The sequence below is a fragment of the Lactuca saligna genome, chromosome 7 (genome assembly GCF_052625555.1).
Source record: "Lactuca saligna cultivar CGN05327 chromosome 7, ASM5262555v1, whole genome shotgun sequence".
Lineage (NCBI taxonomy): Eukaryota > Viridiplantae > Streptophyta > Magnoliopsida > Asterales > Asteraceae > Lactuca > Lactuca saligna.
The window spans coordinates 134,287,676-134,303,066 of NC_136423.1; the positions used below are offsets into that span (position 1 = coordinate 134,287,676).

General features: G+C 37.6%; 1 protein-coding gene across 1 annotated transcript; it reads right to left on the bottom strand.

Moving 5' to 3' along the window:
• Nucleotides 1-211: 211 nt before the first annotated feature.
• On the bottom strand, nt 212-1,199 carry LOC145007253 (uncharacterized). The gene is made up of 2 exons (XM_078966224.1): nt 895-1,199; nt 212-812 (listed from the first exon to the last, which is right to left on the bottom strand). Exons 1-2 carry the CDS (start codon nt 1,197-1,199, stop codon nt 212-214), a joined length of 906 nt encoding a protein of 301 aa, XP_078822350.1.
• Nucleotides 1,200-15,391: the final 14,192 nt, after the last annotated feature.

The window sequence follows — 15,391 nt, forward strand, 5'->3', positions numbered from 1 at the left end:
GCTTTTGTAATTCCAAGGCATCTCCTAATGTCTACATCAGTGTAACTTGATTTCCTAAACTCTGTAATTTGTTGTGTAATGTAGTCCATATCTTCCATATCCAGCCCATCTCCATCACTCATCACATCTACATCCACCATCTCTTCAGATTTGTATTCTTCATTGACCCTTTTTTGGGGTGGTACTTATTTGAGGTTTCACCTCTTTCAAACTAGCTATGAAAGCCACCCCCACCTCTGGGTACCCTACCACCTCCTCTATTTCCCCTTCGACCCCCTCTACTATGTCTTGTCCATTGGGTTAGACTAGGGTCCAATCTTGGCCTGCCTATTTTCTTATTGGGTTTAGGATCTGGTTCAACATGTGGATTTTTACAGGTTTTCTTGTTATGCCCCTTTTTTTGACAATTTTGACATTTGACAGTTCTGCTATTTGAGGACACTTGAGAGAACTTGTCATCCCTCCCTAAGACATGCCTTTTCCTTTTCACAGTAGGCCTGTCTGGCATCCTCCTCTCTATGGGGGGTAAGGGCTTAATATAAGGAGATTCTCTCCATAAATTGTTGCCATTAACAGGTAGAATGTTAGAACTATAACTTGAAATGTACATTGCCTTACCAAACCACTTACTGATAAATGTCTTTGGATCATGATGAGTTAACATGATAGATGCTTGGGCATGGACACATGGTATCCCTGATACATCCCAAAGTCTACATGCACAACTCCTTTTCTCTATGTTGACTCCATATGATTCAAGGCCATTTCTAACTTCAAATTCATTGTGTCCACTAGGGTGTACCCTCCAAAACCTGCAAATAAAAGTTATTACTAAATTAGCATAAAAGTTATTAATAACTTAGCATAAATGTATACAAAACAAGGAGAACTTACTTTAAGTCCTCACCAAATTCTTCAAGTTTCTTAATTGCAAATGGACAGACATCCCCTTCCCATTTTTTAGCTAACTCCTTGAGGTTGTAAAACCTGTCCATCATATATAGCCTTATCTCATCAAGCATGGTCAGTAGTGGCTTCTTCCTAGCATCAAGTATAACTGCATTGAAGCATTCTGCCATACTATTTTCAACATCCTCACAGGCTAATCCAGTGGAAAAGAAAGCCATGCACCATGTATTTGGCTCCCTTGTCATTAGATGTTCATAAGCACCTGGGCTAATCTGTCTAATCGCATCCATGTGATTCTTGAATTCACCCTCTACAGTTGATTTGGCAGCCTTCCAGAATAGGTTCCTTAACTGAATTTCACTATATACTTTTCTCAAGTTGGCATAGATATGTTGTGAACACTGTCTATGCAAAACATATGGTAACACCTCCTTTATTGCCTCAAGAAGACCCTTATGTTGGTATGAAATTACACACATGCCCCTACCTGCATTCATTCCAAGGTCAACCTCTAACAACTGAAGGAACCACTTAAATTTAAACTTATTCTCAATGTCAACTACTGTCACACCCCCAAACCAGAACGGCGGAAACGTTCGGGGGCGGAGGACGTCATATTCAGTATCATAACAGTTCATAGAAAGGAAAGTACACACCACCATATATATTAAAGTTTCCAAGATGTTTACATAATTGTATTCATTACATGTTTAAAAGATAAATACATAAACATCATTCAAAAGAAGTAATTAACGCCAGCGTGTTAATCCCAAAAGTTGATTCCCAAACCTGCTTAGCGGTTCCCTGAGAATACAAGTTATTTCAAAGAAAAAGTGTCAACAATTATGTTGGTGAGTTCATAAGTAGTTTAGAAAAATTGGATGCCATTCCAAAATGGGTGTATGTTTTCCAGAAAAACTCAGTATTTCAAGTGTGAAGAGTTGTGACTTGTTGTATTGAAAATGAATGTATTAGATCCAGAAAATCCCATATTTTCCCTAATGGATGAGATATGATTTGTTGTATCTTCCAATAAAAACCCTTATTTTCTTATAAAAGTATGAAATGCATATGAATGTTCGTGTCATAAGTTGTAAATAATTGCACCAGGAAAATCCCTTATCTTCCTATTAGTTGTTTGGTTTGTATACAGGAAAAACCCTTATTTTCCTAACATGGCTGGCAGTCTCTAAGACCGAAAATCGCAAGAAAACGACGTTCTTAAAAGTTGTGTCATAGTTTTATATAATAAAGCTATACGAAGATCGCGTTTGTTAGCTGAAGAAGAGTTTTAACAGTCACTCGTTCATAAAAGCATAATACCATAATAATTGTATATCCGATGAGTTTTATAACCATACTAAACATAATATGCCTGTAACGACGTTCTTCAGGCGTCGCAGCGTTATGACAACTGTCACCCCAAAGGATGAACTGTAACTAATAGTCAGGGCGCGGGATCATGACTTCCCATATAGATCTATACACATTTGACATGTTCTCCGAACGGGAGACTCTGGTTATAGACAGGACTTGCAGCATTACTTTCTAATAAAGAAAAGTAACGTTTGAAGATATACACGTCTCATGGATTCTCAACTAAGTCCGCATTAAAGTGATAGTTTTGTATGCAAAGTTTATCCTTTTTCACAATGTTTGACAAAGCATAAATCATAAGTTTTTAGAATGTATAAAACGACTTAACAATGAAAGGTACTTTGAAATCATTATACACTTTGCATAAGTCTAATGCACACAAAGTATGACAGGAGTTTTCCATAATAGTAATGAGTTCCAAGTGATTTATTTGGTAAAACAAGTGAAGTGAAACTTTATAAAATACACGATAATAACCGTATGCTTACTTGAATTCCCCCCCCTAAAAGAGTATAAAAGCATTTAAAATGTATTTAAAGTGTGTTTGAAAGGGGTATGAACTCACTTGATTGAAGTGGTTGATTTGAAGTAGTCGAGAGAAGAATCGAGCAGAACTTCGACAGGAAGAGTTGAAAACGCGGGAAATCTCAGGATTCTCGGGAATCTCGGGAATCTCGGGAACACAAAACCTTCCTTTGGGAATTGAAGGTGAAAAACCGGGGCTTTGGGAGGGTCTCGGGGGCTTAAACGCAGAGTTTCGGCGCGAGAAAGAGAAGATTGGAGCACCTAAACTCGGCACCCCAAGAGTTCTATTTATAGGGTTGTTTCTGGTGTGCCACATCGTGGCTAAGGTTGGCCACGTCGTGGGGAGCAAGCCTTATCCTCTTCCGTTGATGGGACGCTCTCAGTCACTTGCTGGGTCGCGGCCAAGCTGTGCCACGTCGTGGGGGCCTGACAACCTCGGATTTTGGACCCCGAACTTGTAAAATCCGTAACTTTTGCATATGAGCTCCATTTTCGACGTTCTTTATATGCACGCGTAGCTAAAAACATGATCTACAACTCTCGTTTAGACTTCATTGGCAAATTTTGACCTTATTTTTAATTATTTATTTTTAACGGGCCGGGACGCGATAATTCCTTTAAAAATCCATAACTTCTTCATCCGATGTCCGTTTTCGTCAGACTTTATATTGTTGCGCTACTAATGTTGAGACCTTAGATTCTCATTTAGGTTGTTTTGTTCAAAAGTATCTCGAGCTCTATTTCGAGTTTTTAGTTGTCTACTACTATACCCGAATCTTGGAAAAATCATAACTTCCTCATACGAAGTCAGATTTGGACGTTCTTTTTATGTATGCTCACGGTTTGAGGTTATCTATAACTTTCATTTAGATACTTAAGGCTAAAAACTATTGTATTGAAACTTCGCGTTTTTCGTTTAATCGGTGTTGCCGGTTTTGCCGAGAACCTTCGATTGGTCATAACTTCTTCGTTATAACTCAGATTGTAGGGTTCTTTATATGTACGAAAACCTTGATACGATTCCTACTACTTTATTTAACCCAAATAAGATTTTAGGAAAGTTATATGTTGACCTAAATTTGATTGGTTTTTACATTACATTATCTCGAAATATCGGGTTGTCACAACTACAGCCCAAGCTATGGGAAAAACATGATTGTTTGGGTCCCTACCTATGGTTGTTAATAATTGTCCCTTACACTGCCCTTTCATAAAAGATCCATCAATCCCTACTACCCTTCTGCAACCCATCTTCCACCCTTCTTTGATTGATTTGAAACATATATACATCCTTTTGAAAATAGTTGTACCATCATTGTTGTCTTCAACACAAAATGGTGTTGTCTGGATTGGATCTTAGTGTTGGAATAGTGTCTAAGGCTGCAACTATATTTAGTAAGTACTTGACTCGATTGAGCATGGTCCATTTGGGTTGCCTTCACCATAGCAACTTGACAGGATGATTTACAATGAGAGTTAAAATATTATAAGGAATAATATTTATTGTTATTTGATTAATATAAGTCATAAATTAATTAGGAATTAATTTGGTGACTTAAAGAGATTAATTAACTAGAAGGGCATAAACTGTCAAGTGTATGATAGTTGTACTTTAGGCTGTAATCCCTTATGGATAAGGGGTGGATGATTTTAGCGGCTTAGGATAGACCTAAAATCCATCCAAGGCTTATCATGAAGGGGATTAGGATTTCTTAGGGCCTAAGTTATCCAATTAGGTTTTAAATGTGAAACCCTAGGAGCCTTACAAGTATAAATAGACCCACATGGTTAATGAAATCCTGACTCTTACTCTTGGAAGAACCCTGGCCGATTTTTGGTTCCCTCCTTGCTCTCTCAAATCATCCACTTGCTAGTTGGTGTTCGTAAACCATTAGAGGAGTGACAATTGTGACTCTAAAGCTCCAAGGACAAGAAGATCAAGCAAGTGATTCAAGGTAAACTTATAACTCTGATTTCTCAAGGTTATTATGATAGAATAACCATTAGAAGTCTTGGATTCATGCATGTTCAATTAGAGAAACCTAGATCCAAGCATTAGGGTTTTGTATGTGCACATAGGAATGTTCATACGGCTAAAACCCATCAGTGGCATCAGAGCCTAGATTGGTTTCTATTGAATTGATGCATTGATGGCTTGTTTGATGCTTGCAAAATTTGAATTTGTGTTCCTGCCTGATGAACTCGGTGAGTTCCATAGTGGACTCGGCGAGTAGGCATCAACTCGGCGAGTCCATTGTGGTACTCGGCGAGTTCGAGCGTCAGAAAGAGCTAATTTCGGGATTTCTTGTTGTTTATCCTTTGGATACTTGCCTTAATCATATTAGGTCAACATAAATCCGATTTTAAGATATATTTGAGTATACCCTTGACCTAATTGAAGATATTTATCAATTAATTAAATATTAGTTTCCTTATGTGATAATTGATTGATTATTTTAATTAAATTGGTAAATTGTTTTGCAAGAAATAATTAAATAAAAGAAATATGGATAATTATGTGATTAAATGTTAATTTAGATTATTTTTATTTGATCCCCTATGTTTTGAAAAGTTTAAAACCTGCCCTCAAGTTTTGAAGTTTATGTTTTGTGATTAAAAGTTTAATTTAGACAATTTAAATTTCAAACCCTAGAATTTTACAAGTTTAAAATTCAACCCTATACTAATATAATATTACAAGATTAATATATATATATATATATATATATATATATATATATATATATATATATATATATATATATATATATTAAAAAGCTAGTCTTACCGTTAGTAGGCCTCATTCACGAAGTCGGCCTATAAGGTGGGTATATGGTTGTTGCCTATAAAATGGTCCTTAATGGGTGTACACTCACAACCACCGCTTGCTTAATCGGTGGAGGGTCGTTAGCCAAACGGGTAGGATAGGGCAACCTCATCTCCTCATTAAAAGTATAATATGAAATACAAAGTAACTACATGTTTTTCAAAAATGCCCAATCCTAGTTACTTTAGGAAAAGTGAATTGATGCAATCCCATGAAATTACACTTTGCACCCTTGCTAAGAAGTTAGTGGAGCGTGTGTGGTTTACCCGCACACTAATTGGTTCTAAGAAAAAGTGGCAAAGGGTGATTCATTGTTTATCAAAGTTCGATGGAGCGTGTGTGGTTTACCGGCACATCGAATAGGTGATTGTTACAATGAAAGCACCATGTGAATTTGCATGGTAATTCACACCCACTGTGATCCTCGGTATCCCAGTCACAAACGAGAGGGGCATATCGAGATTTCAACATGCCATTGAAAAGTTTCAATGAATCTCATCCAAACCTAGGAATTCTCAATACATTTAGAACTTAAAATTATGTTTTCATGGTGGAGAATTAGTGAATCGTCATTCACTTACCTTCAAATTGTTTGCATGTTAGATTACGGCATCTCTTTTCTAATATGTAAATATTGTTGTTGGATCCTAGCCCTAATTTTCTTATTGGGTGATAATTAGGGATCCAAATTCTAATCTATCTTCGTCCTTTCTATTTGTAGATGTCGAACGCGAAAAACGATGCTGCAAGCTCGTTCACATTGATGAGCGTTTGCCAAAAGGTGAATTTCGATGGGATGAACTTTAGCGAATGGATATGATACATTCGCACGATTGCTCGCTACGAGGACAAGGAGTATGTCCTCGATGAGAAGCTTGAGAAGATCAATCCTGAAATCGCTACTCCGGCTGAAATCATCGCTTTTGAAACTCATGAGCATGATGCAACGAAGGTTCATTGCATCATAATAGCCACTATGAATTCCGAATTCCAAAAGTCCTACGAGGACATGTATCCGTACGAAATGCACCAAGACTTGTTGGAGAGATACCACCAAAATGCGAGGCAAGAACCTTACGAGATCTTCACTAACATGATCTCCGCTAAGATGGGTCATGGTGAATCTCTAACCGTGCACCTGCAAAAGATGCAAAGGTATGTCGATCATCTTTGGAAGTTGAATGTTGACTTTGGGGAAGACTTAGTGATCGACATGGTGCTTCACTCCTTACCTCCATGTTACAACCAATTTAGGATGACCTACCACATGAAAAAAGAAGAGGTCACCCTAAGTAAGCTCCAAGGTCTCCTTAGGGTTTCTGAGAGCAATATCAAGGAGAAGTCTGTTGCACCCACTCCCAATCCACCCGTTGCTCCTGTTTTGGGCATTAGGCAAGGAAGAGGCAAGCAGACGAAGGCTCCGTCTAAGAGCCACTACAAGGGAAAGTCCCGAGATGGTTCATCCTCTAGTGGGACCAAAGTTGATCCGGCTAAGCCTAACTCTAACCCAAATGAGGTAGAGTGCCACCATTGCCACAAAATAGGGCATTGGAAGAGAAGTTGCCCAGAGTACCTACAAGCTATCAAGGAAGGAAAGATCAAGCCGTCTTTTGCAGGTATATATACAATTAAATCTAATGATTCATCTCATGTTATTTCTTGGGTCCTCGATACCGGGTGTGGTTACCACATTTGTTCTGGACTAAGAAGAAATAGGGATGTGGAGCATGGAAGAAAAAATATAATCATGGGGAATAGAAGATCGTCACCTGTGACCAAGATTGGAGTGTATTCTCTAGTGCTTACGAATGGTTTATGTTTATATTTGAACAATTGTTGCTATTCTCCAGAAATGGCAAGAAACATCATTTCATTTCGTGGTTTGTTTAGACAAGGATTTAGATTTTCTTTTAATAATGAGAATGGTTCTATTTGTGCTTATCTAAATGGTGTCTTATATTTTGAAGCAATACCATGTAATGGAATTTATGAAACTGTTACGATTGTAGATAATCTAGGAAATGATGTTTTATGCATGGATTCTTCCAATAGTATGGATAGAGAGCCCTTGTGGCATTGTTGTCTTGGACATATCAACAAGAAGCGCATAGCCCAACTCCAAAAGGATGGAGTGTTGGAGTCATTCGACCTTAGGGAAGATGACACGTGAGAATCTTGTTTACTTGGAAAGATGACCAAGTCACCCCTCACTAGCTCATATGAAAGGGGTGAGGGTCTATTGCAGCTAATACATACCGATGTATGTGGACCGTTTAGATCAACCACAAAGGATGGGAACCACTTCTATGTGACTTTTACCGATGACTATAGTAGATATAAGTATATCTACTTAATTAAACAAAAGTCAGAAACATTTGAAAAGTTCAAAGAGTTCAAGAATGAAGTGGAGAATCAATTGGGCAGGAAAATCAAGATGCTTCGATCCGATCGAGGAGGAGAGTACCTAAGTCTTGAATTCCACGACTATCTCAAGGAGTTTGGAATAGTTTTACAATTGACGCCACCTAGGACACCGCAATTGAATGGTGTGGCAGAAAGGCATAATCGAACCTTGTTATACATGGTCCGCTCTTTGATGAGTTGTGGTTCACTATCTATCTCATTCTAGGGGTATGCCTTAGATACTGCCACCAATATCCTTAACCAAGTCCCTACTAAGAAGGTTTCCAAAACACCTCACGAGATGTGGACAGGGAAAGCTCCCTTGTTAGCACATATCAAGGTTTGGGGTTGCGAGGCTTTCGTAAGACGAGATACTCACGACAAAATCGAACCTTGTAGTGAGCGATGTGTTGTCATCGGCTACGTGCAGAAATCCTTTGGATATCTCTTCTATAGACAGAAGGATAATGTTGTCTTTGTTGCAAGGAGAGGAGTTTTCCGAGAGCGAGAACTCATAAGCCAAGGAGACAATGGGAGGAAAATTAAGCTTGAAGAGATTCAAGAGTCAATAGATGAAGGAACCTCTACCGCTAGCCCTCAACCCGAGGAGGAAACTCCGGTTGAACCGATTGACGAGTCCTTACCTCTTAGACGTTCCGAAAGAGTTAGAGTTCAACCCCAGTTTTATGGTTTTCATATTACTACCGAAGAGGAAACGTATATTAGTGATAGTACACTAATAAATCTAGATGAACCTAATAGCTATAAGGAAGCCATGGCAGGCTCGGAGTCTGCGAAATGGAAAGAGGCAATGGACAGCGAGATCCAGTCCATGTATGACAACCAAGTTTGGAATTTAGTTAATTATGTGCCCGGACGTAAGACCGTTGGGTCCAAATGGATCTTCAAGAAGAAGACCGATGTGGATGGAAACGTACACACATATAAGGCGCGATTGGTTGCGAAGGGCTTCACTCAAACTCCCAGAGTTGACTATGATGAGACCTTCTCACCAGTTGCGAAGATAAAATCTATTAGAGTGATGCTAGCGATTGTCGCATTTCATGATTATGAGATTTGGCAAATGGATGTCAAAACCGCCTTCCTTAATGGGAAGTTGGCTGAGGATGTTTACATGGCTCAGCCAAAGGGTTTTGTTGATTCGAAGCATCCAAATAGAGTGTGTAAGCTTGAAAAGTCCATTTATGGACTTAAGCAAGCATCTCGCATATCGAATCTTTGCTTCGATGGGAAAGTCAAAGTGTTTGGATTTGTACGAACTGAAGATGAATCATGTGTATATGTCAAAGCCAGTGGGAGTATAGTTAGATTTCTCGTTTTATATGTCGATGACATACTGCTCATAGGAAACGACATCCCGACATTGTAGGAGATTAAGTCCTGGCTCGGGAAGTGCTTCGCTATGAAGGACCTCGGAGGCTTCCTACATTCTGTGAATAAGGATAGTGAGAGAACGAAGTAAGAGACTAATAGGACTTAGTCAGAACACTTACTTAGATAAAGTACTAAAACGTTTTAGTATGGAAAACTCGAAGAAGGGAGAATTACTAATACAATATAATGCCAAGTTGAGTAAGACTCAAAGTCCGAGTACCGAAGCCGAAATAGCAGAAATGAGCCGAGTACCATACGCTTCCGCAGTTGGCTCAATCATGTATGCTATGACTTGTACTCTCCCTAATGTAGCCTTTACTTTGAGCATCGTTAGTAGATATCAAGGGAACCCTGGCAGAGCCCATTGGATTACAGTGAAGAATATCCTTAAGTACCTTCGGAGGACCAAGGAATGGTTTTTAGTCCTCGGAGGGAGTGATGACGTGAAGGTGCAAGGGTATAGTGACGCCAGCTTTTAGACCGACAGGGACAACTACCGTTCGCAGTCGGGCTGGGTCTTTACCCTGAATGGAGGAGCAGTAACTTGGAAAAGATCCAAACAAGAAACCGTAGCTGATTCAATGTGCGAATCAGAGTACATCGCAGCGAGCGAAGCGTCGAAAGAGGAAATATGGTTAAAGAACTTCATTGGTGATCTTGGAGTTGTACTTACCATAAAGGAGCCCATGGAGATTTTCTGTGATAATGAAGGAGCGGTTGCCTTGACACAGGAACCAAGGGATCATGGTAGATCTCGACATATCGACAGAAAATATCATTTTATAAGACATGGTGTAGAAGAAGGACAACTCGTGGTAAAGAGGATATCATCAGTAGATAACCTAGCAGATCCGCTTACGAAGGGATTGAGCAGGGTTAAGCACTTGCAGCATGCTAGGAGCATTGGACTGAAGGATGATATTAGTATAGATTAGATAGTGTTAGAAACGCGTGATAGATAAATGTAATTAACATTTGATGATTAAATAAAAGAGTATTATTTATGAGTAATGTTATTATTTTATGTTAATTGTTTAACAATTGTTTCGCTTTGCATGTTTTGACTTCAAGAATAATTGAGTTTATTAAGAATAATCAAATTATTCAAATTGTCCACAATCGTTCATATGTTGGAAGTAGGTATGAATGAAGATTGTCATGAATTGGTGTGTAGATTGTCTAAATGGTATTAGAAAAAGCAAAAGTTTGCTACAACGTTCATGAGTGATTATGAACTAGTTTGGAGCATTGGAACAAACCCACACTTGCTGGAATCACCTTATGGGATGTGATAAAAGGGTGATCGCAAGACGATAATATCATATGGTCTTAAAACCTAGATATATGGTTTGTTATTTGTTGATTGGTTGTACATTGATAATGCGAAACCGCATCAGTAACTTGATGTTATAAAACGCATTGTTGTGTATAGTTGGTTAATAAACAATTAAATGCATATAAGTCAAAGTTTATCTGTTACTTTTATCCTAAGAAGGTAAAAGCGATATCTCAGCCGCTCAATGATTTGATTTGACTTATGTGTCGGGCCCGGTCAGAACTAAATTGATGTGTTTGATTAAGTTCTATGTCGAATAAATCCATGATCGAGAAACCAAATGCTAGACAATTGGTTCCATATGAATGTATGCATGATATCTAAACAAAGGACTGTACGATCCCTTATCTAAAGGACAAAAGAATGATTAAACCAGAGTTTGACAACATCTTTGAGAGCTACGATTGCTAATCGGTATATATAGTTACTAGACTTATCCAAGTGGGAGACTGTTGGAATAGTGTCTAAGGCTGCAACTACATTTCGTAAGTACTTGACCCAAATGAGCATGGTCCTTTTGGGTTGCCTTCACCATAGCAACTTGATAGGACGATTTACAATGAGAGTTGAAATATTATAAGGAATAATATTTATTGTTATTTGATTAATGTAAGTCATAAGTTAATTAGGAATTAATTTGGTGACTTAAAGAGATTAATTAAATAGAACGGCATAAACTCTCAAGTGTATGATAGTTGTACATTAGGTTGTAATCCCTTATGGATAAGGGGTGGACAATTTTACGGGCTTAGGATAGACCTAAAATCCGTCCAAGGCTTATCATGAAGGGGATTAGGATTGTTTAGTGCCTAAGTTATCCAATTAGGGTTTAAAGGTGAAACCCTAGGAGCCTTACAAGTATAAATAGACCCACAGGGTTAATGAAATCATGAATCTTACGCTTGGAAGAACCCTGGCCGATTTCTAGTTCCCTCCCCACTCTCTTGAATCATCCTCTTGCTAGTTGGTGTTTTTAAACCATTAGAGGAGTGAAAATTGTGACTCTAAAGCTCCAAGGACAAAAAGATCAAGCAAGTGCTACAAGGTAAACTTATAACTCTGATTTCTCAAGGTTATTATGAAAGAATAACCATTAGAAGTCTTGGATTCATGCATGTTCAATTAGAGAAACCTAGATCCAAGCATTAGGGTTTTGTATGTGCACATAGGAATGTTCATATGGCTAAAACCCATCACTTAGCAATTCACCACCATAATCCCACACCCTTGCATAGTGATCACCTAATTTTCCCTCAATCATGGACATTGCCCTACATCTAGCCCTATAACTCCTTACCCATGAAATCTTAGTGTGAAATTTGTGTTGAACTTTTTGTTGGATTTCCTTATCTTTCAGAGTAGGTGTCCTAATAAGTTCTTTAAGGAATTGTCTAGCTAACCATGTTGGTCCCATAAGTTTTCCATTGTTAAAATTCTTGACACATGTATGATGTAGATGTTGGGTTATGAGCATTCTAACACTCCTAAGTGTACATGCAACCCTAAATACCTTGGATCTATGTTTTCTCTATTATACATGCAAATATGAACATCCAAGGTATTATCCTAATCTAGCATACAAAATAATGGATATAACAAGATAGAATACATACCTCTTTGATAGTGCTTGTCTTCAAGAAGCTTGAGTGCTTAGTGCCCCAAGTGTGACACCTCAAATGGTTCACACAACACCAAATACACTTGGAATAACTTAGAGAGAAATTAGAACACTTCATGAAATCTTCTAGCCCTCATATACACATAGTGTCACAATTTCTTGAGCCATGGGTTTCTTTTATATGGTGGCTATTAGGGTTACACCATGTAACTCATGACTTTACCCATTCCTTATGCTCCATGGATTTTAACCTCCATGGAGTATCCATGGGTCACCCCATGGACTTAGTCCAACATAAGGAATCTTGGATCACAAGCCCACATATATAAGAATGAATGATTTACACAATCAACCCATATATTTAATTAGTCTCCTTTTGATCACTTAATTAATTCCAAATTAATTCTTGATCAATACTAATTAAATAACCTTATTAATATATTAGAACTTATAATATATTAACAAACCTTAAGTGTTATTTCTCTCATTTTAGTCTATCCAAGTGCATGATGCCATGCAACCCAAATGGACAATGCCGGGTCGGGTCAAGTCTTACCAATTATAGTTATGGACTTAGACATTAATCCAACAGTCTCCCACTTGGATAAGTCTAAAACTATTATTGCGTATGACTTCAGGAACCAACTAGCAATCGTAGCTCTCAAAAGCTTCTGTCAAACTCTCACCTTGTAGATGAACTCTGATCTTGTCAATGACTTGTCCATTAGATACGGGATCATATATTCCTCCATTCTAGATATCATAAGGACTGAGACATGGATTATAATCATTCTCTCTGTCCATTTGTTGTTTCCCGATTTCCGATTTATGACGACTGACTAATTGAACAAATCAAATCAGTCCTGGCCCGGCCGAGCACTTCCATTTGTCATCATCAAATCATCGAGGGGCCCACAGATATCGCTTTCATCCCGAAGGTAAAAGGAATGGATAAACTTCGACTCATATGGCTTGTTCTACTACTTGTTGAATCATACACAAAGACACGTTTTATAACATCGAGTTACCAATGCGTTTCGTGTAATCAATGTACTATCAACTCATAGTAACAACTCATATCTCTAGGTTTGAAGAATATAAGATATTATCGTCTCATGATCACTCATGATAAAATCCATGAAGTGATTCAAATGAGCGCGGGTTGAATCCAATACTCAGAACTTATGAGCACTCATGAGTGTTGTAGCCCTTTGTCCAACAACTTAGACCTCTACAAGCCAACCCATGACAGTCTTAATTCATATCTACTTCCAACATATGACCGACTGTGGATGGTTTGAATAACTTAATCATTCCGGAAGAATAACCTAGTTTATTCGGGAAGTCAAAACATGCAAAGTGAAACACAATAATAATTGAATCCAATATGGTCTCAGAACTTATGAATATAAATAAAACACTTTTTATTTATCACCATATGATTACACATTATTCATTGTATATTGTTTCAGCTATCAACATTATTCTTGAATTTAAAACAATAGTTGTCCCATGCTCCAAGCATGCACACTATGTTTTCTAAACACTAGTCATGCCATACACCAAGTATGCATAATATGTTTGTCTATGATCTTTATTTTGTGAACTAGATCAAATGAACATAACTTCAATGATTCTCTTTTCACACTCCCAAATCCTTACTGTAAATACAAGAATTCCAAATTCATGTCATTTACTGAAATCTGTTAGATTCTAAACTTATATGCATTGATCCTCTTGTAACGATTATGCACAAATTCACAAAGACTTGGCAACAATCATTACAGAGCATTCCAAAGGAGATCAACTCCTTGAAACCATCCTTCTTGCATTAAGTTTCCTTAATCTTACATAGATTGAAAATTCTAACTTTGAAACATTTCCAGATTCCATTTCGACTATCACTTCTGAACAAGAGTTGCCTCCTTACAGATTATGTCAATATGGTCCTTCCAGTATTATCACTATACTTCCAATTGTCCTTGAGAAACCAATCTTTGGTAAACCTTAGAAACCTTAGATTGTCCTCGATAATTGTTTAATCCTTTTAGTCATATCCAGTTCTAAACCTTTTCCCTTCTTAATGCCCTAGGCATTTGGAAATTTTTTAGAAAGGATGAATATAGCACATGTAATCGATCCTATATCCGAAGCATATGGGACACGATTCATAATGTCTCACATAAAGACTAAACCAGTCTTTTGCTATAACATTTCCATTTCAATTTGCCAAGTTCTCATAATTCAGATTATGAAAAGGGATGCCGTAATCATAATCAAATTTAAGAACGCAAATAATGGACCCATATACAGAATTTCCTTATGTTGAGCCATTCCAACATGAAATTCATATATATCCTTGACTAAATGATTAAAACCTCACGATCTAAGCTTATAGATTTGAGATGAAGTATAATTTCCTCTCCCTTAATTATAGCAAAACAACTTTTTCCCAATTGAAACCTTTTGTTTTCTATAATTAACATTGCTAGCTTGCAATACTTATCGTAATTATCATGCTCCCACTAACATGATGATTATTAGCATAACACTTATGCTCCCACTAGCTTTGACATATACTCAGAAAGCTCGACTTCTAGAAATCAATACTTTATTGACTTTGTTACCAAAGTTCAGATTTCTGATACTAGATTGTTTTGATAAGACTTTATCAAAAACATACACCTTCCCTTAGATAGCTCATGGGTGTGTCAAAACAATTTTAAGAACTATGAAAAGGGATGTCGTAATCATAGTCTTGATCATTTTGACCTTTGCCATTTCTCACAAGTCCAAGTTAGTGTGCCGGTAAACCACACACGCTCCACTAACGACTTTGAGAATGCAAATATCACAATTGCTATCTAACTAAAATCTACTTAGTCAAAGTGTTTCCTCACCATCATTTTCATGAATCAGAGAGAAACCTTATGACACTTAGATTTATTGGTGTATGAGTTCCTACCCATATGAATTTGTCAAAACCATAATCACAAGACAA